The sequence below is a fragment of the Papio anubis genome, chromosome 7 (genome assembly GCF_008728515.1).
Source record: "Papio anubis isolate 15944 chromosome 7, Panubis1.0, whole genome shotgun sequence".
Lineage (NCBI taxonomy): Eukaryota > Metazoa > Chordata > Mammalia > Primates > Cercopithecidae > Papio > Papio anubis.
In genome coordinates this window covers 153,251,104-153,275,997 of record NC_044982.1, presented here as the reverse complement: position 1 = coordinate 153,275,997, position 24,894 = coordinate 153,251,104, and the positions used below count along the sequence as shown (strand labels likewise).

Below are 24,894 nucleotides of genomic sequence, written 5' to 3'. Positions count from 1 at the left end.
AAATAACTCAATGTTAACTCCTTCTACAGGCTCTAGGGCCACGTCCCCCAAACATGCTTCCAGAGGTTTCAACACTGTAAGAGTGTATGTAATCCCCCATACACTCTTCCGGAGGTTTTGGGGGTACAGATTCAAAACACCCGTTTTAGGATTAAACTTACTTGATATTCTGATAGACAGGAAATCAATAATTTTTTTTCTAAAAGCTGTAAGATAGGTAAATATTTATGAAAGGTTGCCTGTAGTATCTTTAGAAAGTTCCAGAAGGATGGGAAGCAGTTTTTTAAATGTTCTTTCTGATGCCTTGATGGTTTCATGTACTGCTTTGGATTTTCACCCTGTTCTGTGGCTTGGAAGGGGTTCCTTTGGAAGAAGAGGAAGAGGAGGAGGAGGACACCTCCTGGACGGGAAAACTCCGTGCCTTGGTTTACAAAATCAAAGGCCCACCCAAGCCAGAGAAGGAACAGCCAACGGAGGAGGAGGAGAGATGCCCCAGTAAGTGACATGCCTTTAAATGATAGGGTGCTCTTCTAAAACTTAATTAAGGTAACTGTGTTTTTAACAAATACTGTAAGATAGATATGGGCTGCTTAACTTCAAAGAAAGCATCTGGGCAGTATGTTATAATTGCTGGTAGTTCTGTTACGTATTTTGGGTTCTGCCTTTCTTCTGATTGAAGAAACTTACTTTCAGACTGTTCTGAAACCTGAGATGGATTGCTTGGTGTCTGTTCTTGCTGTCTTGTTCTACTTAGAGATGCCTGTAAATACATGCCTGTTCTTCTTTTATGTTTTCGTAGTCTTCCTCTTTTAGCCATTATTGTTTCTTAACGATAATTGTTTCTGTCGCTTCCTTTTGAAAAATTGGAAATTGAAAATTGCCCCAGAGAGGAAATAAAATAATAATAAATGAGAGTTTGTAAAGGAAATAGGATATGAGTTTGGGGGTGTTGTTTTTGGATTTGGGGTATGGTTTTTGAAAATGTAGCATCCTGAGACTTTAACTTTCTATTTTTCAACAATGCCGAGCTTTGTCCAGATTTATCTCTAAAATCCTTATACTATCGATGACTCCTACCATTTTGACCCATGATGAAACAAGATTATAACTTGTTCTGCAGGGCTGTTAGATTGTCTCTAAGACATGAAATTTCAAGAGGAAGATTGTCTTGTCTGAGTGTTATATATAATCAGTCCTCTTGTTGGTACAGATTCAGCAAATTTATCATTTGTCTAAAGAAGAAGGAATTTCTCAGGTTTAATATCGTTGCTTTTTATCTTGTTTCCTATTCCTATCCATCTTAGAACACACTTTCAAATCATAGACTAGAGCAATTGACTGTCAAGATAGGATCGGTTTGTCTGAAAACACTACTTTGGGGTTCATACATCTTACTGCCCTTTATATCGACCTTTCATCTTTGTCAGAATATCTCTGAAGGGAACAAATCTCACTATTCGTCAGCAGAAGTGTTGAAACCTCTGGAATAGTGTATGGGGGACTTGGCACTGGCAACCCTTGATAGGGTAGTTCCATCAGTCACTCTGGAAAGGGTGGGTCTTTTGTGAGGGTGTGCCAGCCGCACTCTAAAGCCCCAAAAACTGAGTTTAGACTCCCTTTGTGGTTGCAACCAAAGGAGAACTGAAAATAGGCTGAGTTACCCATATGTCTCCTATATCACCTGCTGAGAGTCTATTTTGAAAGTGAATGCTTCTTTCCCACCTTCTTTTTCTTTTTATCTCCCCTCCCCCCCAAGACAGGGTCTTGCTCGGTCACCGAGGCTGGAGTGCAGTGGTATGATCTCCGCTCACTGCAACCTCCACCTCATGGGTTCAAGCGATTTTCCTGCCTCAGCCTCCCAAGTAGCTGGGATTACAGGCATGCACTACCATGTCTGGCTCATTTTTGTATTTTTAGTAGAAACAGGGTTTCATCATGTTGGCCAGGCTGGTCTTGAACTTTTGACCTCAAGCAGTCTGTCCTCCTCGGCCTCCCAAAGTGCTAGGATTACAGGTGTGAGCCACTGCGGCTGGCCTTTTCCCACCTTCTTTTTAACAGAGAGTATGTCGTGGCTGGGGATCCCACCAGATGACCATTTCATGTGAGGTAAATGGAGTCAGTCAGATGAAGTCACTGGTCACCGGCCTCTGTGAAGCCTCCCCCAACATCTGTGAATGATGTTCAGGCACCAAGGATTGCAGTCTGCAGCCCCGCTACCTCAGGCCTCAGGCACACAGACCACATTCTGTCTGTCTTGGCACAACGTGCACACTTGAGAGGCCAGCCCAGTATGAGACTGCGTGTCTTCACCTCATGCTTCTTCCCTTCCACAGGAGGAATTATGAGAGGTTCACGCTTCGTGTCATAAGTTCTCTATCCTGGGATCCCAGAAATAGATGAAATGGTCGAGGTGGTCAGGCCTGTTTGGTTTCTCTGCTGAATGTTCTAGACACGATGAATCCCCTCACTCAAGCCTGGCATTTTAAAATAAATTCTGGAGAGTGGTTTAACAACCACTACCCCCATAAATTGTTTTTAATCTGATCAAATGGAGACAAGGTTGCTGACTGCAGAACCAGATGCATTAAAGGGTCAAAATCCTTCAAATTATTGGTAACTTTGTTCATGTTATTGCGTATCTGATTTCTATTACCCTTGCATTTGATGAAATAATAAAAGTGTAGATAGTGTTAGAAACATTCTACAATGAATTGGCAGTTTACTAAATACTTCCACACATATTCATTTACTGCTGTTAGTTTTCTACACTCCTCCATTGTATAGTTGGGGGAAGTAGGACTCAGAAGAATTAAGAGGTACTTGTTTATTCTTTCCACCCTTATCCAGTTCCAGAAAAACGTCTGGTGTCTGATTGTCACCAGCCCAAGGTACCTGAAGTGAGTAAAGCTATGGCTTGAAGGCAGGTCTTCTGACTCTCTGTATTGTACTGTGCTTTTCCACTGTACCATGAGCCTTGCCAAAGAGCTTACCAGCATACATACCACGAGCTGCAAACACATATGGAATGGCTTTTTAAAATCACTCTTTTTATCTTGCCTACTACATCTGTGAGATATCTCACTATTGTGACTCCAAATCTGAACCCAGCGGAATTCAATGTTTTAAGATTTAAAAGTTCAGCAAACCAAAGATCTGAATCGTTTTCAGATACGGTGGTGGTGGGCCCACCCTTCAGTCCCTCCGCTATGAGAAGCTGATGTTGGCCAGATGACCTGCAGAGAAGCCACAACTTTTCTAGGAAAGAGAGAGCGACAGTGTCCTGAAACTCATGTTCTGAAATGTGCTAGCTGGCTCAGTGTTGAAGGGATTTGCCTAAATTAACTCCAAGCCATGTTGTTAATGAAAGCTGTTACAGTATTATCAGAGGATCAAATGATAATGAACAAATGAAAAAATCTAACAGTAGTCACTATACTAAGTCACTTTTTTTTTTTCATATCTCCATCCAGAAAATTCCCTAGAAAATTTTTTGCCTGTTCATTCTGACCAGTACTTCTCCAACGCTGCAGTTTAAGCAGCATTTCCTTGAATGTAAATATATAGGCACTGAATTATTCTTCCAGAAGAGGCTGACCAGATATTTCTGCTAAATTCTAAAATTAACAAAATAAAAATCACGTGTCAAATTTTACCGATTACAATTTGGTACATTCTTGATCTCTGCCATTTGTTGAATGCTTTCCCATGGGAGAAGGAAGCCCCATCCTGGCATCTTATCTCTCTGCTTAGAGTCCTTGAGATGACTCACTGCAATTCAGCTTTGGGTGGCCTCGGTTAAGAACTGAGTTATAGGTGAGCATGGCTGAGTCTGTCTGAAGGAGATGAACATCCCTCTTCTGTCTTTAGCCCTGTGCTGTTTGCCACAGAATGTTACCTCTCACAGAGCTTAGTTGGTACTCTTGGCCTTGAATAGCACCTACTCTCCCCTGCCACTCTTCTTCTAATGAAGACCAGGACTGGAGGTGACCTTGAACCTGTCAAGCCCCAAAGCCCCTACGTGTGTTAGTTCTTGCCTATTCACTGAACAGTCTAGCAGCCCTAAACCAAAATTCTCTGCCAGCTAAATGGTGTAGCATGTTTAGTGCTGAGACGAAGAAAACATCTATACAAAATAAGTCCCAGCACCTCAACACAAATACTCACATGCAAAGTAAGATATCTAAATTCTCTCCAAAGAGCCTCTCCCTAAACACACACACAAACGCCTCCTCCGTGAAGTCTTTCAAACTCATTCTCCTTCCCTCTACCCCTTCCACATTGCGGAATTTCTAATAGTGTATGTATGACTTTCCACCTTGTGTGAGGTGTTTGTATATGTATTTGTTTTCCTCGCTGGGTCTTAATGCAGGGAGCATGTCGTACTTGTTTCCACACTCAGCTCTATGGCACCAATGTTTTTGACCTCCTACTGAATATTGGTCACTTGAGGCTCTTAAAAATGAAGAAAACAGGGAGGCAACTTAAAATAATCATGAGGTTGGATGTATTGCAATAAAAGTAGAGACAAAATACAGTAGGTGGCCAGAGGAGGAGATTGAGAAATTGTCCTTAAAGAGTGTAGATGGATGGAGAAAATAAGAAGGAAAAGGCATTTTTAATGAGGGGAGCGGGGGAAAAAAGCTGCTTCCACAAAGGCCCACGGGGTCAGAATGAAAAACAAAAGTGGTGTTAGAATATAGAACATCTTGAAAAATCCAGCGGCCAAACCTTATGCAGGCTTAGAGTGTTACTCTGTTATACCCATGTGTTTTATAATATTTGGTCTCCCAGTTGTGGGGAGGGAGGGGCTAACATTTATGTGGTACCCACTGTGTCCTGAGCATTGTCTTGAGCACTTCCATAAATATTACCTCATTTCACTCTCATGAGAACAACCTGCAGTACACAATTTTGTTTCTGTTTTGCAATTGAAGAAGCTGAAGTAAAGACAGAGTAACTTGCCAGAATCACACAGAGGTGGCATAAAAATTCAAAGCTTTGTCAACCTGAATTCAATTTCCATCCTTCTCACTTATGTAAGAACATCCTGCCCCCTATAGGCAATGGCTGTGAAAGGTTCTTGAGGACTAAGTCATTCATTTACTTAACAATACTGAGATAGTTACGGGCACAGGGCTCCGGAGTTAGGCTGCCTAGTCTTAAATTCTTAACTTCTCCCAAAATTCACGATATCCAGGAGACTGAGCGTGAGACAGCTTCTCTGTGCCTCAGTTTTCTCATCTATAAAATGGACGTGGCATATACGTACTTACCTCATTGGGTTGACATAAGCATTACATGAGTTAATAGATGCAAATTGCTTAAATGTGTGTCTGGCACATAGTGAGCACTTCATTTTAACTATTTTTTGGCTATTGTTTGTTGATTACCTGCCATATGAGGCACAAATCAAACTGCTTTAGCAAGACAATAGTCTTTTAAGTAATGATTTAGCCCTTACCAGCTTTGCATAGCCCTCCCTACAACAGGGAGACATTGGGAACAGGGGCACCCATTAGGATTTCATCGCAGTGCTCTGGGTGAGAGGTTCTGAGGACTTGAATAAGGATGGTATGGTAGGCAGGATAATGGCCCCCAAAGATGTTCACATCCCAATTCCTAGAACCTGTGGATATGTTAGGTTAAATGGTCAAAAAAAAAATGCAAATGGAATTACGTTTGCTAATCAGGACATCTGGATTATTGGAGTCAACCCAAAGTAATCACAAGGGTTCTTAAGAGTGAGAGAGAGTGACAGAAGAGAGCCAGAGATATGCAACATGAGAAGGGTGTGGCTTAAATTTCCTGAAGCCACGGGTCATGAGCCAACAAATGTATGCTGCCTCTAGGAGGTAAAAAAAAAAAAAAAAAAAAAAAAAGGCGAGGAAATGGATTGTCTCCCAGAGCCTTCAGAAAGGACTGCACCTTGCCACACCTTGATTTCATTCTAGATCTGGGTCAGACTTCTGATCTATAGAATCACAGGACCGGAAATTTCTGTTGTTTTAAGCCACTAAATTTGTGATAATTTGTCACAGCGGCAATAGAAAAGGTAGTGACAACAAAGAGTATTTTCTAGGTGTCAGACGTGTTAGAGGTAGGGTTGCCATATCCTGGCACCCAATTAGAGATGTGAAGAAGAAGAAGGCATTAAAGAGCTTTATAGATTCTTGAGAGATGGACAAGTACACAATAGACATGCAGACGGCGTAAGTGTGGGAATAGGGGCAGAACTTTCCTTTTATTTAGCTCCGTAGAGGTTGCAAGAAGATTTTCTACACAGTCTCATTTGCCTTGATACCCTGCATGGCAAACAAAACAGGCATCATTAGTCCTAGCTTAGAGATGAGGAAACAGGGAATCTGAGGCGTTAAGCAACTTGCCTACCTCACAGATGGCAAAGCAGGCATCAAAACTCCTTGTATTGGACTCCTGGAATGGCGCTTCACAGTAATAGATGCTTAAAAAGTATTCTGTGATCTGTTTAATTAATCAGCGTCAGGCCCTCTCTTTTGGTAGCCTGTGCTTTAGTGATGGGGAAGATAGTTTGGTTCTCACGAGAGAGAAAGTGAAACACTTAATTGAGTACCTACTTTGTGCCCAGTACTGTGCCTGGCACTTCACCTTACCTCATTTGATTTTATCCTCACAAAAAGCAACCAAGTGTAGTGACCTCTAGGCTCCCATTTTATGCACTAGGCAACTAAGCCTGAGGGTAGAAAAATAATCTGGACAAAGTCTTGCAACAAGTAAGAAAAAGGCCAAGATCTGAATTGCATTCCATATGCCGAACCCACAGTCTTTCCAGAGCACTGTGCAGGGATGCCTGGAAGGGGGGCCATGGGGATGGAGAGAGGTGGGTAGGGAAGCACGGATGTTTAGGGTACGTGGCCAGTAGCTTGCCTCATAATCACTTATTCTCCATATTGAAACTAAAAAACAATTCGATTACTTTCCCAGCTGAGTGAAGACAGAGGCCCCAGGTCCCCGAGTCCGCTGTGCTGTCTCTGCCTCATCTTTATTTCAGAGGCATCCCTCCCTAACACATCAGCAGACGCCCTCTGTCCTCACTGTGCTCTTTTCCCCACCGTCATCATCGGTCATTGAATCGCCTACATGTATTGAGAAAGTGATTATGGGGCTGGCTGACAGATTTCAAAAACATGCTAATTATCTTAGTCTGATGGATGAAACCCCTTGGGGCTCTAGAGCAGGACTGGCAGAATCAGGCTGCAAACACAGTCTCACTGGTGGCTTGCAGGGCTGCCGCTGTCAGGTATGGGTATCTACCTGGCTGGGGAAGCAGTTCTGGGAGTGACGCTTTTTGCTTCTACACTTGTCTCCATCCTTAGAGATGTGGAGGCTCTGCCCAAGGTAGAAAACCACAGACGGAGGGAATTTTAGAAACAGATTTAGCAGAAATACACACCTGTCACGAGCCTATCTAGACACAGCCTGTCCTGAGAGCCAAGCTCTTTGGGCCAGTATGACTGGGGCAGTTTTGTGGGATTCACAGCCAATCATGGATAGAGTCAGGAGGCTCCACATCCACTATGCCTTCTCTTGGACGGCACTCACTACCACCTATTTATAGGAACTTAGTTTTGTTTATTCAATTGAAGCGTTGCTTTGCCTAAATAAACCATAAAGTGAGGCTTGGGTTAAGAAGGGCCATCATTGTTGGGGAAATTCAGTCCCTGCCACACCTGTCTTGTCAGTTTTAATTAAGAGTGGGACACCGGAAGCTCTTAGTAAATGTTGGCTATATTATTTGATATGGTCTGGCTCTGTGTCCTCACCCAAATCTCATGTCAAATTGTAATCCGTATGTTTTGAAGGAGGGACCTGGTGGGAGATGATTGAATCATGGGGGCGGGACTTCCCCTGTGCTGTTCTCATAATAGAGTTCCCACAAGATCTGGTTGTTTGAAAGTGTGTAGCACGTCCCCCTTCATACGCGCTCTCTCTCTCCTGCTCTGCCATGATAAGATGTGCTTGCTTCCCCTCCACCTTCCACCACAATTGTAAGTTTTCTGAGGCCTCGCAGCCATGCTTCCTGTACAGCCTGCAGAACTGTGAGTCAAACCTCTCTTCTTCATAAATTACGCAATCTCAGGTAGTTCTTTATAGCAATGTGAGAATGGACTAATACATTATGATAATGAGAGGTAGGATGTTCTAGAAGGCAGTTTGAACTTTTATTCCCAAGGAAGCCAATATAGAAGGATACAAGTGTATATACTCAAAAATGAAATCCAGCCGGGCGCGGTGGCTCAAGCCTGTAATCCCAGCACTTTGGGAGGCCGAGGCGGGTGGATCACAAGGTCAGGAGATCGAGACTATCCTGGCTAACATGGTGAAACCCCGTCTCTACTAAAAATACAAAAAACTAGCCGGGCGCGGTAGCGGGCGCCTGTAGTCCCAGCTACTTGGGAGGCTGAGGCGGGAGAATGGCGTGAACCCGGGGGGCGGAGCTTGCAGTGAGCCGAGATCGCGCCACTGCACTCCAGCCTGGGAGACACAGTGAGACTCCGTCTCAAAAAAAAAAAAAAAAAAAAATGAAATCCAGACCTGGGATGTGTCCTGCTGTTTCCGGTGGAGCCTGGAGCCAGCCCTACACCATCACACGCCCTCGAGGGGTCTGACAGCCAGTGCCTGTTCATGTGCCCTGATAACACGCTGTAAACAGAGCAGTTCTTCTTATCACCCAAGAACAATGCTCCAGATTGTCTTCACAGGTTTTTCCTTTCACTGCAGAGAGCCTTGTAACTTTATTCTGAGTAATCGCAACAACATCCTTGTTCTAGCAAAATGAGACCAAAATGGTACCTACTGCACAACTTGGGCCAGAGAGGCACTGGGGAAGCACAGAGAAATTTGCATGATGAATTCTCCAGAAGTCCTCTTGAAGTCCATGGATTTAACTTTTTCCCTGACCTTCTCTGCTAATAAGTAGTAGATATTTGACGACTTTGTAATTCAGACCAGACTTTTGGCCTGGAGGAAGCTCTAGGGCACAGACCACAGAGGGCATAAGTCCCACCCCCCAACCCCCGTAAATCTTCCCAACTAAATCTAGAGGATGTTATTGCACCACCTGACCCCTGACACAGAAAGCTTCATTTCTCTGCCAGCAATCAGTACAGTCATCAAAAAGGCCATCAAGTTGCCACAGCTCATCTCCTCGATGTAAATGATTAGTGATGTGCAGTGATGCTTTGATAATGGCCACTTTACTTACCATAGTCAGTAACCACTGGAATTTTGAGATTTTATTTCTTCATCCTCAGGTTTTACTGTTAGGAAAAGCAGCTGGGTACCATCAAAATAGGGCAGTAAAACCTGGTGGTAAAATTCTTGATGCTCATTAATTTAACCCAGTGAAGCCAAAGGCTTTCATTTGCCATTTTAGTAAATTGACACAACCCTTTCAAGGGCTCCATGGGTCAGATAGAAATAGAATCATGGAATATTAAGCTACAAGTGACTTGACTGCAAAGAAGTGCATGAGACACAGAGAGGTAGGTGACTTGCCCAAGGTCACACAGCCAGAGCTAAAACAAAAGACTCTTGGCCGGGCGCGGTGGCTCAAGCCTGTAATCCCAGCACTTTGGGAGGCCGAGACGGGCGGATCACGAGGTCAGGAGATCGAGACCATCCTGGCTAACACGGTGAAACCCCGTCTCTACTAAAAAATACAAAAAACTAGCCGGGCGAGGTGGCGGGCGCCTGTAGTCCCAGCTACTCCGGAGGCTGAGGCAGGAGAATGGCGTAAACCCGGGAGGCGGAGCTTGCAGTGAGCCGAGATCGCGCCACTGCCCACCAGCCTGGGCGACAGAGCGAGACTCCGTCTCAAAAAAAAAAAAAAAAAAAAAAAAGACTCTTATTCCCTGCCCAGCACTCTTGTTCCCAGACCACACTTACATTCATTTTCTTCAACATAAATTTTATATTGCTAATTTCATTTTATTGGTGAAGAAATCAAGGCTCTGGGAAAATGAGTAATCTGCCCAGCCTGAGAGTCAGAAAAAGAACTAAAGCTTTATGGTTTGGGGGATTTTATTTCTGAATCCATTTTATGGTTTGTTAAAAGAGCAGCATCTAGACAGTATAACATAAATTTAAAGCATTAATAAAGATAACTATTTTTCTGAGTTTTATGGAGCTATTGGAAGTAAACAGCTCTAAGATGGTCAAGTAGGTGTGCTTAGACTCCAGCAGCGTGGATTGGAACCCAAGCCCTGACATTCACTAACTGAGTGTAATGTTAGGCAAGTTTCTTAACCTCTGTATATTTCAGTTTATCTGTATGAAAAATGAGAATAATAAGAGCTCCTATCCTGGTGGGTGGGGGCTAGGGAATATAAGGATTAAGTAAAATAGTGCTCAGCTTGATGCCCTGGTACTTGGAAGTTTGTGTACCTCAGCTTCTGAAATGAGCACACAAAGCATAGATCATAAGAACTTCCATCTCCACATTTATCTTTTCAGATGCTTTCAGCAAACAAGCAACAGGAAGCCCAACTCAGGTAGAATAGCCATTAATGGATTTCACTGGCTGACACCTGTGAGTTTAGCGATGGAGCCAGCCAAGGACTGAGTTGATCCAGGGGCTCTGCTCACTCTCCGGGCAGTCATGTTGCTTGTTGTTCCAGCTTTGCCCTCGAGCTGGCAGTAAGGTGGTGATTGCGGTTCTGGGCCTCATATCCATGCACTACAGTGTCCGAGGGAAAAGTGAGAAAGTTTATCCTGCCCTGGTATGACAAGCAAGGATCCCGAGATCACTTTTGATTACAAAACCTTGGTCACAGGCCAATCCGTGTACCAGAGTATGACCTAGAAAATAGAACATGCTGGTTGACTTAAGTCAACAGAGTCTATTTTTGAAATAAGTTTGGGTCATTTTACATTCCTGAGGAGCATAGGCTGTAAGTTGGAGAGGCAGAAACCTGTGCAAAAGCAGGGTTCTGTTAAGGAAGAAGAGACAAACGGGTGCTGTGTTTGTGGTCAGTAATATTCATTATGCATGATGGTTATCTTCAGCGTTCTTCATTTATTCAGGCGTTAATATTGACATGCAGCCAGTTCTAGCTCATGATTTTCAGAGGGAGAACAGGGCAAAAAGAAAAGCTGTGTTCTAAAAACTGGAGACTGTGCTGTCTGTAATCTACATATGTTAGCTAATGGTCCACAACAGTTCTGCAGTAGGTGCTTTCTGTGTTTAATGTCAGCTCTGGCTTCTCAAGAGCTCTGAGCCAGATCCAGGCAGACCTCAGTCACATCAATAGCCCTGCAATTTACTCCAGTTGCCTCGACAATCCATAGAGGACTGTATCTCTCTCGGATCCCAGTTTCTGTGGGCACTTTTGTCATGGCTTTCTAACGGAGACTCTCCAGTCTGATTTGTAGCTTCAGAAAAGAGTTAACCATCCTCCACCCAAGACTTTCTTAACAGCTGGAGTACATTAGTTTTCTATTGTTGCTATAACAAACTATCACAAACTTCATGGTACTGCAAACAACACAAATTTATTTCTTATCGTTCTGGACGTCACAAGTCAACAATAGGCTAGTAGGGCTGCATTCCTTTTGGACTCTCTAGGGGAGAATACACATTTCATGCCTTTCCCAGCTTCTTCACATCTGAAAAGTCTCTTTTGTAAGGTAACATATTCATAGGTTCTGGTAATTAGGGCATGGACGTTTGGGGGAGTTGGAGAGGGACATTATTTAGCCTACTACTGGGATAAAGAAAGTAGAGGTCAAAGTACACTCGTTCTTTACACTTCGAAATTATCTACCACCTGTTCATGCCTCCAGGGCATTTATAGCATGCCACAAGCTGATTTTTCAATCACTTAGAATTTAAAAATAAGTGGACATCCTTTAGATGCACATAATTATTTTTCTTTTCCCATTGTAATGGGAGCATTATAAATTGCTTTCTAAGTGTAACCTAAGTACGGTGCAATTTTGTTTGCTCCCTCTTCTCAAAGTGACTGGATGACTTTTTCTTCCAAACTGACCCAGATTTAAGAGCACTCACAAAAATATAACACCAGCATAGGTTTGAGATCTTTAAGCTGCAGGGATTTCCTTTGCCAGTGGCCAACCTTTCCTCTTTGATAACGTACTTCATTGCCTGGTGGCCACTTGGATTGTGATCTAAATTTGGAGGAGGAAATAAAAGATTCTTTACAGACCCCTGCAGCCTAAAAATTTAAACCTGCACCATGAAAATAAGTGACCTTTCCTTTATGGTAGTTGGCATTGCAAAACTGGTAATTTTACCATTTAAAAAGGAGTTACACCAACTTTGGTAGGTGAATCTCTAGAGAATTTCTCATAAGGGTCACACATGGTGGGCTTGGGTTCTAAAGTCAGAGGAGAAAGTTACAAAACGACAAGTGAAAGGGAATAAACAGCTTAACAAGAAGTGATACCTGGGCTCCAAACTGTTGTACTAAGGCTAACTCAAATTTAAAGACACTCTAACTCTTTGTTATTATATAAAAGGTCTGACTAGTCCAAAAATTAGGTAATGAGTAGTTTTGTTGTGTGTTTTTTTTTTTCCTTTTTGAAATATCCCTCAGGCATCAAGTGTCCCTAAACAATACAGTGCCTTGGAAATATTTCCGTTCAGAGTTAGCCTGAATAATCATTTAAAATGCAGCTTATAGATCATATATTTGATATCATTGCCTTAATGTGACTACCCCTAATTACACTAATTGCAAAAGTGAAGTGAATTAGAGTGTTAATAATAATCTCATAAATGAAGCCATTTATAATTATCAAGGAAACCATCTGTACATGACTAGCTTCCCTAAGACATTCTGTTCAAGAGGATTTGCTTTATTTCTCATCAGAAAACAGGTGCTTGGCGACATATTTTTCTTTCTTTTTCCTTTTTGAAAAGAGCACTGTATTATAATCCCATAAACTGAAGCATCAAGTGCACTTGACAAGGCCTTCTTGAAATTCTGCTAAGTCCGTGCATAAAAATCCTAGAGATGCAACAAGGTCTGCTGAGGCATCCTTATTATGTGTGGTGGTTCTGAGTGGGGTAAAGTGGTGTGCACATGCATGTGTGCATGTGTGAAAGAGTAAGACTGGCCATACATTGTGGCAAATGGTAGATTTAACCTCTTCACCTCAATGTCATCTTGCTTCTGGTGGCTGTCCCACTTTGAGAGTCATGTTTCTTCTGAATACTGAAGTGTTTTGTAGTCATTAAAGGGTAGCATTTCCAAAGACGAACTCAGAAAAGCAACAGAAATAAAATCAGTATTTAGTTATAATCCTTCTTAACATCTCTGTTGCTCTTTGTTTATGAAAGAGATTCAAATATATTCACAAGAAATAAGTCCCTCCTTTGCTGTTTGAAAATCCTACCAAAATTGGGGAGTCCGTTCCAAGATGGCTGAATAGGAACAGCTCCAGTCTGCAGCTCTCAGCATGATTGATGCACAAGACGGGTGATTTCTGCATTTCCAACTGATGTACCTGGTTCATCTCATTGGGACTGGTTGGTCAGTGGGTGCAGCCCACGGAGGGCGAGCCAAAGCAGGGTGGGGCATCGCCTCACCCGGGAAGCGCAAGGGGTCAAGGGACTTCCCTTTCCTAGCCAAAGGAAGCTGTGACAGACTGTACCTGGAAAATCGGGAAACTTCTCCCAAATACTGCGCTTTTCCCAAGGTCTTAGCAACTGGCAGATGAGATTCTCTCCTGTGCCTGGCTCGGTGGGTCCCAGGCTCACGGAGCCTTGCTCACTGCTAGCACAGCAGCCTGAGATCAAACTGGCTGGGGGAGGGGCATCTGTCATTGCTGAGGCTTGAGTAGGTAAGCAAAGTGGCTGGGAAGCTCAAATTGGGCAAAGCCCACCACAGCTCAGCAAAGCTTACTGCCTCTATATACTCTACCTCTGTGGGCAGAGCATAGCTGAACAAAAGGCAGCAGACAACTTCTGCAGACTTAAACATCCCTGTCTGACAGCTCTGAAGAGAACAGTGGTTCTCGTAACATGGCGTTCGAGCTCTGAGAATGGACAGACTGCTTCCTCAAGTGGGTCCCTGACCCCTGTGTAGCCTAAATGGGAGACACCTCCCAGTAGGGGGCGACAGACACCTCATACAGGCAGGTGCCCCTCTGGGACAAAGCTTCCAGAGGAAGGATCAGGCAGCAATATTTGCTGTTCTGCAGCCTCCACTGGTGATACCCAGGCAAACAGGGTCTGGAGTGGACCTCCAGCAAACTCCAACAGACCTGTAGCTGAGGGACCTGACTCTTAGAAGGAAAACTAACAAACAGAAAGGAATAGCATCAACATCAACCAAAAGGAAATCCACATCAAAACCCCATCTGTAGGTCACCAGCATCAAAGACCAAAGGTAGACAGAACCACAAAGATAATTACCCAGGAGAACGTCCCCAACCTAGCAAGGCAAGCCAACATTCAAATTCAGGAAATACAGAGAACACTACAAAGGTACTCCTCGAGAAGAACAACCCCAAGACACATAATTGTCAGACTGACTAAGTTTGAAATGAAAGAAAAAATGTTAAGGGCAGCTGGAGAGAAAGGTTGGCTTACCCACAAAGGGAAGCCCATCAGACTAACAGCAGATCTCTCAGCAGAAACCCTACAAGCCAGAAGAGAGTGGGGGCCAATATTCAACATTCTTAAAGAAATTTCAACCCAGAATTTCATATCCAGTCAAACTAAGCTTCATAAGTGAAAGAGAAATAAAATCCTTTACAGACAAGCAAATGCGGAGAGATTTTGTCACCGCCAGGCCTGCCTTAGAAGAGCTCCTGAAGGAAGCACTAAACATGGAAAGGAACAACCAGAACCAGCCATTTCAGAAACATGCCAAATTGTAAAGACCATCAATGCTATGAAGAAACTGTATCAATTAACAGGAAAAATAATCAACTAACATCATAATTATAGGATCAAATTCACACATAATAATATTAACCTTAAATGTAAATGGGCTAATGGCAACGAAAGCCAAAATTGACAAATGGGATCTAATTAAACTAAAGAGCTTCTCCACAGCAAAAGAAACTACCATCAGAGTGAACAGGCAACCTACAGAATGGGAGAAAAATTTTGCAATCTACCCATCTGACAAAGGGCTAATATCTAGAATCTATAAAGAATTCAAACAAATTTACAAGGAAAAAAAAAACATCAAAAAAGGGCAAAGGATATGAACAGACACTTCTCAAAAGAAGACATTCATGCCGCCAACACACACATGAAAAAATGCTCATTATCACTGTCCATCAGAGAAATGCAAATCAAAACCACAATGAGGTGCCATCTCATACCAGTTAGAATGGCAATCATTAAAAAGTCAAGAAACAACAGGTGCTGGAGAGGATCCAGAGAAACAGGAATGCTTTTACACTGTTGGTGGGAGTGTAAATTAGTTGAACCATTGTGGAGGACAGTGTGGCAATTCCTCAAGGATCTAGAACTAGAAATACCATTTGATCCGGCAATCCCATTACTGGGTATATACCTGAAGGATTGTAAATCATGCTGCTATAAAGACACATGCACACGTATGTTTATTGTGGCACTATTCACAATAGCAAAGACTTGGAACTACCCAAAATGTCCATCAATGATAGACTGCATTAAGAAAATGTGGCACATATATACCATGGAATACTATGCAGCCATGAAAAAGGATGAGTTTGTGTCCTTTGTAGGGACATGGATGCAGCTGGAAACCATCATTCTCAGCAAACTATTCACAAAAACAGAAAACCAAACACCACATATTCTCACTCATAGGTGGGAATTGAACAATGAGCTCACTTGGACATGGGAAGGGGAACATCACACACCGGGGCCTGTCAGGGAGTGGGTGGGGGGCTGGGGGAGGGATAGCATTAGGATAGGAGAAATACCTAATGTAAATGATGACTCGATGGGTGCAGCAAACCAACATGGCACGTGTATACCTATGTAACAAACCTGCACATCGTGCACATGTACCCTAGAACTTAGAGTAAAAAAAAAAAAAAAAAAAAAAGGAAAATCCTACCAAAATCATCAGCATTCCCCCATGGATACTTATATATGTGTTCACACACACACACACATACATATACAGGTACTATACGTATGAATCATCTAAGGAACATAGCATTCCAAGATAATCATAACAAAGCATGATGTCTTTTTCATTAGATCATGTAATGGAGTCTCCATGTAATGGAGACTTACTGTAGAAATATAAAACACTTCAGATAAAAAAGCCACTGGAGGGAAAGAAAGGGAGATCTTACTGTTTCTTTCTCTAGTTTCTTTTGAATGTATGTGTTACTTTAGGAGTTATGCCTTCTTATGAATTGTCTTATTTCCTAATTGAGACAACGGTTTTACTCATTATTTTACAATTTATTTTTTATTAAGTGCTTCACATGTATTAGTTTCTCCAGCTAGGCTGTAGTGGATAATAATTGTGTCTTGAAATAGTTTGTTATGAGTACTTCACCTCGGGCATGTAACAGATACCCAGAAAATGCTGGTCAGTTTAAAGCTAACTTAGAAGTAGCGTGCCTGGAGTTAGCTACTCACATGAAGACAGGCAGAAACTTGTGAATTGGGTATGTCCTGAGTCCTGGACACATATCAACTTCAGGGCAAAGCCTTCTGTAGTTGACAGCTTTAGTTTCCAGTATTCATTAGAGCAAAGTCATTGCTGGAGGATCAGCTAATGTTGGGGACAAAGAATTGAGTGCCTCCCCTTCCAGCCTGCAGCCCACATTTCTCTGTGTATGTGCAGAGCAGGCTGAAGAAAGCCACGCAGCCTCAGCGTAATACAAGCCTGGCTCGCTCCTTGCTTAGAAGATGACTGTTCTGAAGCCGAACTTAAGGAAAAGAAAAGCATTAGGAGCCCTTCAGGCTAGCAGGTTGCCCTTTGGTGAAGAATGAGTAATAGCCAGGGCCCTTGACTGCCAGGATTCAATTTTCAAAATAATGATTCTTTAATCTTCACTTTATTTCTCAATGTGAGGTGTCTTACTCTTCTTATATGAGATACTCTTCTTACATGAGATACTCACATTTAATCTCACACATACCCTACTCCCATCCAGAAGTAAACATGGAAAGCTTCCTAATCTGTAGATTTCTAGGTTCAGGTCTCAGCTACTTGATCAGAATCATGCAGCCCTAATAGAACAGATTTCATTTTAGCTGGAGAGAAAGCTTTGGTTTCCAATCACAGCCTCACTTCAGCGTAGGCCTTTTATGTAGGTCAGTGGTTCTCAAACCCTTTGGTCTTGGGACCCTTTTACACTGTGGAAAATTACTGAGAACCCCAAAGGCTTTAGTTTATGTGGATTATATCTATCAGTGTTTACCAAATATAAAATTAAAATTAACATTTAAATATTTATTCATTTAAAAATAAAAACCTTATTACATGTTATATAAAAATACTTTTATGAAAACTAAATGTTTCAGAACAAAAAGTGACATTTCTTTGCGTGATTATAAATCTCTTTAATGTCTGACTTAATTGAAAGCAGCTGGATTCTTATATCTGGTTAAAGAATAGGAAGAAAAATGGCCTTAAATATATGATTGGAAGGGTAGTAGTATTTTTCATAGCCTTTTCCAATAATTGTGAATATTCTTCTGTAATACTGTATCTGAATAAGTAGTAGTTTCTGAAAAGTTAGTTGGCATGTGGAATCAAACTATATTAACTAGATTTTTATGTACTTTGTTACATAAAAATTTGTTGGTCTGTCTCACACATTGAATGGATCTTTTACCTATGAATGTTTTTGTAACATCATTCATTGATCATTGAGAGATTATTGGTTCACTGAGTTAATCAGAACTTCCAAATCTTGACACATTTCATTATAAAATACTTCGTTAACGTAGCTTAATCAGAAAAGTCTTTAAGTGCTGGGAAGCTATTGAGCTCCCAGTGTCAGATAAACATTTTTCAAAATTCTGATTTTCACTTTAAAGCTCAAATTTCATTATTGGCAACAAATACTGTCATTTGAAGTGAAAGGCTTACTTTTTTCATTTTTTTAATTTCATTTTTTTTCAAGTTAACCATAGTTTGTCGTTCTTTAATTAAAAATGGCATTCCATGAAATAAGCAGCTGGTTCAGCTCACAACTCCATCATGCAAGTGCTTTTCCTCCGGAAAAGCCACTGAACTTTGATACATAGCAGAAGTGCTTTACTTCTTTTCTTTCTATGTACCATTCTGTCACACAGGATATTTTAAAGATGTAAACTCAAGAGTTTATGATTAATAAAAATAATTTTTACTGCTTTATTCAAGACATCGTTATGTGAAACTGGGCATTTATCTGAAAGTGTGGCAATAAAAAATATAGTTGGATGCTGCTAACTCGATTCAAGCTAAGGCACAAGCCGTTTTACCCACCATTGCTTTTGTACCATCAGTGCAATTATCAACACAATGAAAAAGGCAAACAGTATCTTAGAATTTTTATGAAAATGCATTTGGACTTAAAGGGTATCTAAAGGGTCTCGGGCCCCAGGGGCTCTGCAGATTACAGTTTTATAACTATTGGTAAAGATGTCAGTAATAGTTCACCTTTATTAAACCTACAGTATGTGCCATCCATGGTTATATGCACTAATTAGTTTAATCGTGAGATATTCAGGTATATGGAGAGCCTAACACAGTCCAGAAAATGTATCCTTTTTAACTTCTGGACTCTGGTACATTTTGGCCGCTCTGCTGCTGATGCATGGGAGCTAATTAAAATCTGAAGAATTTTCAGTAGCATTGCTGCTAGGGGTATAAACCTCCATTTTCTCAGTCCCAAAAGTGTTTAGACCTTGAGAAGTTCATTGACTCTGCCTGGGTTTGCTTGGCGGGTCCTGAGTCTCTAGTACATGTCAGATGGCAAAATATGCTGTGCTTTTCATGGCTCCTGAAAATGTCCCTTTCTGCCCCTCTCCCTCTGAATTTTATTTCTTTTTGTAGTTATTGTTTCTCTCACTTACTGCACCTTGGTTTCACAGTTCAAAACATTGTACAATACACATGGCTTTAAATGTCAGGCCTTCCATGGAATTACATCTGCCTGTCAGCAGCGCCACAGTAGGTCTTGCCTCCTTTTCTGACAGAACCTGGGGGCTCCTTTCTTTTTTTTAAACTGCACTTTAGCTTGGTCACACATAAATATTTATCCCATTCTCTGACACTTACTTTGAAGGCTTGCCTGGACAGAGAATGGAGTGGAGGCTGTTTGCTGCTCCCTGCTTTGAGGCTAAAATGCTGTTTCCTTTCCCATTTGCCCTCTAGTGAGGTGTTTGGCTTTACATGCTCTCTAGGCCATAAATATTTATTTGGATTTTTGAGTCAGTGTGAGGCTAAGAGCTCACCCAAATCCTGAATTAATCTGAAAGCCAGGTTAAGGGAAACTAGTATGTACTTGGTTTTATTATGATTCTGTAAAATTCTCTGTTGAAAAGAAGATGGTCCTTGAACAGATTAGTAATTCCAGCAGATCTGATTATTGCTTTTCAAGTGTGGCAGGGACTGGGATAGCGTGTATTATATCTGCAGAGAATTGTTTTGTTAGTCGTGAGAACTATAACTCTTTCAAGCCAAAGTGTATGTTTTAGAGGAAACTGTACTGACAGGACTAGAAAAACTCAAATTGGGTCCGAGGGTCTACCTTTTTGTCTTGCTTTCATTCTTACTACACAAGTAATAAGAGTGCATCCATACGTATTTGTGGTTGTCTCTGATGCTGCCTCTGTTGTGCTGCATGCCTGGTGCCCTGGGCTCCACAGTTGCTGCCCTCTGCACTACCAAGCCTGCCCCACCGCTCCAGCAGCACCCGGGTCCTGTGCCCGGCCCTTTGTGCTGCTCAGTGTGCATGTGTGTGGCGTCCGCATGGCAGCCTGGCCTCCCGCGGCCTCCTAGGCCCTGTGCCTGTGGCTACAGCGGCTGCGTGCTGTACACCGAAGGAGACAAAACTTCCGTTGAATTCCTGAGTGATGAAATTAAGGAGGAAAGGGAAATCCAGAAGCATAAGAGGCATTCCCTCCCTAAGAGGTCTGGAGGTTGGGAGCTAGAATTTAAATGGAACAGACGCTAAATGAGTATGGCAAGTTGCCAGAGGAAAGATCTCTGTCATTTTAAACATTATCAGTAGCATCTCACCCACATCTGATGGTGAGGAGGAGCCCTCACAAGGGCAGTAGGTTGAAGAACAGGATTCTGAATTAACATCAATTCCCAGTTTCATAGCTGAAGTTATGAAGAATGATAGCAAGAAGGTCCTGGTGCTGACTGGCACTATCAGAGGATGAGTTTGGACAAGAAGAGCAGGTAGAGAGTAACATTTTCTCCATCAAGGAAGTTAGCTTTCAGTCCAATGGCAAGTCTGAATGGAAGGACACTAGTACACACTTGACACAGAGTCGCCGGACTAGGCCTTGTATTATTTCCTTGAGGACCAACGGGTGGACAGCGCTATTGTGGATGGGTTGGTGCAGCTCAGCCCGGTTCCGGAGCACGAGGAGGACGTTACTTTTCTTGAAGATCTCAAAGTTTTGTCAAGAACCAGCAGAGTAGACAGCTACTGAAAGCCTTAGTTTTATGGCAGGCTTTGGCCAACGAACAAATCCTACTGTGAAGCCAGGCACTATCATCCTAATACCATTAAAAAAAGAGCAAATTTAAATTATTTCTTTTGTGCTCTCATTTACTATTCGTTTGTTTTTTTCTGTACAAATCTATTGTTACTAGTTTTTTTTTTGTTTTTGTTTTTGTTTGTTTTTTTTTGAGATGGAGTCTCTCTTTGTCGCCCAGGCTGGAGTACAGTGGCGCGATCTCGGCTCACTGCAAGCTCCGCCTCCCAGGTTCACGCCATTCTCCTGCCTCAGCCTCCCGAGTAGCTGGGACTACAGGTGCCCGCCACCACGCCCAGCTAATTTTTTGTATTTTTGGTGGAGATGGGGTTTCACCGTGTTAGCCAGGATGGTCTCGATCTCCTGACCTCATGATCTGCCCACCTCCGCCTCCCAAAGTGCTAGGATTACAGGCGTGAGCCACTGCGCCCAGCCTAGATTTTTAAAATAATATGACAGACAATAAAATTAGGGTTTCTCCTCCAAAATATATACATGTGAATTAACTAGGAGATGCAGGAACTTTTATATGTGGACTCTGAGGAAACAGGCTTCTGACAAGGAGCCCAGCATAGCCCTTAAATAACTTTGCCCCTAGAGGATACAGATATTATCTAATCTAGCAGGTATTAGTCGGCAGTCCCTGCCTAGTGAGATCTCTTAAGAACGTCTTTTAACTGCGCTTCTCTCTGACTTGGGTGTCCTTTTTTAAGGTTTTCAGTTTATGTCTCCTATCTGAATCTAACACACCCACAGGGTTGATAGACACAGCAGTAAGTTAAATTAATCCTTTACATCTAGGTCTCTTTTAAAGCTTGGTAACTGAGTTCTATTTTTATAACCTTACGATGAGCCAAGACTGTATATAGAGCAGACATCTGCCATCTATAGTGATATGGAGTAGAAACCTCGACTATTAGAGATGGCATGGGCTACCAGATGCACTGATCTGTTTACTCCCCTTTCTTTCATTGATTGACTGAGTGACCTTCATTGTCCCCTTGGCTCTGCCTGGCCTGAATTAAGGATCTTCCTGCCATCCATACCTTGTAGGACTGTGATATGTAGTGCCAGAGTAGGATGCATTTGTGATTTAACAGCAGCATGTCTCACCTCTGTCATCTTCTGGAAGTGTGGATGGTATGGGAAGGGGTGAGCAGTGCTTTCCCAGCCATTCCAGCAGGTCCCCTTCCTCCTTTACCTCCTACGCCAGTGCCAATCAGCAATTTTCAGGGGCTTTTTAGTCTGACCTCTGAAGGTTCCACAGCTGTTCTGAGTCCCAGTTCAGTGATCTTTCCTTTACTTGTATAGACAGTAAAATTTCTGTAAAACTAGTATGAGCCCCAATAAATTCTGAATTCAAAGGCATTGTGGTTTTTATTCTCTTGATGCTTATGAAAGGAGCCCAAGATGCAGTGTCAGCTGACTCTTGCCAAAGATACAGTGCAAAAAAACCTGTTCAGATTCTAGGATGATGGTCAGATGTCCCACTGTAAAGCCTTTAGAGCTGTTCTCTCAGCCCAGCATGGATGCAAATATTGTTTAATCAAAACAGAATGGTTAACACCCTCAACTCATAATTGGGATATTCTTTTATTATTATATAGCCGATTTATTTGTCTTTTCATGATATATTCTACTTCTGTGCATGTCATACCCAACCCCTAAAATACAATTTTTTTTGTTTTTTTGAGACAGAGTCTCACTCTGGTGCCCAGGCTGCAGTGCAGTGATGCAGTCATGGCTTACTGCACCCTCAACCTCCAAGGCTTGAGCAGTCCTCCCACCTCAGCCTCCTAAGCAGCTGACTACAGGCATGTGCAACCACACCCAGCCTTTTTTTTTTTTTTTTTTTTTTAAAAAAGCAACAGGGTCTCCCTTTGTTGCCCAGGCTGGTCTCAAACTCATAGGCTCAAGCAGTCCTTCAGCCTCAGCCTCCCAAATTGCTAGGATTATAGGCATGAGCCACTGCACATTGCCTGTAATAAGAATTTTGTAACCTCATCCAGCGATGTGTCTTCTATTTGCGTGAAGTGGCTGAAACACCCAGCTCTCCCCGAGCCATGACAGCCACAGCCCTGGTCCCTCCTGTTGTCCTTCCAGCAACATTGAAGGAGCTCATCTCACAGACGATGATCTGCTGGGCCCAGGAGGACCAGATCCAGGATGCAGAGCTGGTCCGAATGATGTTCAACCTCCTCCGGAGGCAGTATGACAGCATCGGGGAGCTGCTACAGGCGCTGCGGAAGACCTACACCATCAGCCATGCCTCTGTAAGCGACACCATCAACCTGCTGGCTGCCCTGGGCCAGATCCGCTCCCTCCTCAGTGTCAGGATGGGCAAGGAAGAGGAGTTGCTCATGATCAACGGGCTGGGGTAGGTGGCTCACAGTTCCGTGCCATTCTCTCTAGAGAGCTTTCAGTGGGAAAACTGACTTACCTTGATATACGGATGTAGTGGAATCAAATCATATTAAATCTTTGTGTGACGTGATTCCAGTCTCACTCCTCCTGCGGTCGTAGCCTTTGTAGCCTAAGAGACCCGACGACTCGCAGCGAAAGGCATTGCTGACAGAAGTGTGGAGGAGTCTTGGAGAAAAGCAGTTAACTGGGTTTGAATCTTTTGAAAATAGCCCCAGGGAGCCCATGGAAACATTTGGAGGAAGAGACAGTGTGTTCAACCCAAGACAGAAATTATCTGAGTGCTTGAGTTTCAGAAGCTTTCTAGCTTCTGAAACTTCCCTCTGAAAAACTGCCACCTCATCTCTCCCTTTTCTCAGCACTAGCCTAGAGTCATTTTTGTTAGTTCATTGAGATAACTTTCCCCTTAACGGTAGCTCATGGCTCTCCCTTAGAAGCCATGAAGTCAAACAAATTCATTGCATTTTAGACGTCAAAAGGATTTCCTTTAATTATATACTGTAGCACTTCTATTTTGCAGTTGAGAATACCAAGGTCCAAAAAGATTCACTAACCAGCCTACAGTTTTACTTTATTAGAATCAAGAACCAGACCAACAGACATCCTCCTACCTAACTTTTCATCCTACCGCCCTTGAGCCAGCAAACCAAAGGAGCATCACCAAGGTGCAGGAAAGGGACGTTCAGGATCCGTGGCGGGGAAATGCTTGCATTTATCAAACTCATTTCCAAAGAGAGATCTTATATAAACGAAGAGACTTTTATAGGAATAGAGTACAGTTAGAGAATTATTATCTCCCCCAGCCTTCGTAGTAGACATCGCAGAAGTAAAAACTGGCAGTTGCAGGTGGTGATTCCTGCAACCCTCAAGAGAAGGGGAATGGGCCAGCCAGAAAGTAACCCCCCAGCAAGGGAGTACACAGCAAATTACCAGGCTCTTTCTGTATTTTGACTTGCCTGCAGCTGTACTCTGTGAGTGTATATGGGATGACTTAAAGATATAATTGTTCTTAACATGTTAATGTCGTGAGTTTTTAAAGCCTGTTGTCCAAAAGCTTCATTGGTGTCTAAAATTGTTACAAGAAAAGAAAAACCAGGGATGTTTAATAGGTCATTAGAAAGAAATGTTTCAAAGAGAAAGAGCAAGTACTTAGAAGTAGAGGAGCACAGAATATTTCCATCAGCTAGAATGGCCCTGCACATACATTCCACCTGACCTAGCGCCTTCTTATTATTTGTTTCAGCCTGTCACTTTCATATTACTTCACGCCCTCATGTGTGTGTGTGTGTGTGTTCATCCCTGAATTTTCCTAGCCTATAAATAAACAGGTGCTGAAGACTCTCTTTGATCCTTACCCTAGAGAAATAATGAACAACAAGGTGTTTTACCAGCATCCCAACCTCATGAGAGTCCTGGGCATGCACGAGACGGTGATGGAGGTGATGGTCAACGTGTTGAGTACAGAGAAATCTCAGGTAATGCTAAAAGGAGAACCTAGCCAGAACTTGTCCCTTGAGGCAGGAGCACATGAGGTGACTTGTTCAGAGCCACATGGCTGGTGTCCATTGCCTCAGTTTCTCTTCCAGGGAGAGGGAGGGACATGCACAGTGCCAAGAAGGAGCCAAGCGATGGGATAATGCTGCTGGATGGAATCCCATTGTGTAAGAGCTCTTGAAGCTTGGAGACTCTCTTCATTAATCCCACTGGGCTCTTCAGTTGCTAAGTTTACTTCCCGTGTTCTGCAACCCTGTGCTTTCCAAGATGGAGTAACTCTGACTGCCACTTAGGAGCCTGGTGTGCCTTGTGCT

At 42.7% G+C, this 24,894-nt stretch overlaps 1 protein-coding gene across 15 annotated transcripts in view; it reads left to right on the top strand.

Annotated features, from left to right (window-relative positions):
* Window positions 1-24,894, top strand: part of RYR3 (ryanodine receptor 3) — a 569,735-nt gene that overhangs the window by 372,708 nt on the left and 172,133 nt on the right. For all 15 annotated transcript variants that reach the window (XR_002523591.2, XM_021941701.2, XM_021941703.2 and 12 more), the window contains 3 exons: window positions 358-495; window positions 22,769-23,042; window positions 24,447-24,561. Coding sequence is in view for 14 of the 15 variants with exons in the window: in XM_021941701.2 (XP_021797393.2) it covers window positions 358-495; window positions 22,769-23,042; window positions 24,447-24,561 (527 nt within the window). In the remaining variant the exon portion in view is untranslated. The remainder of the gene's footprint in view (window positions 1-357; window positions 496-22,768; window positions 23,043-24,446; window positions 24,562-24,894) is intronic.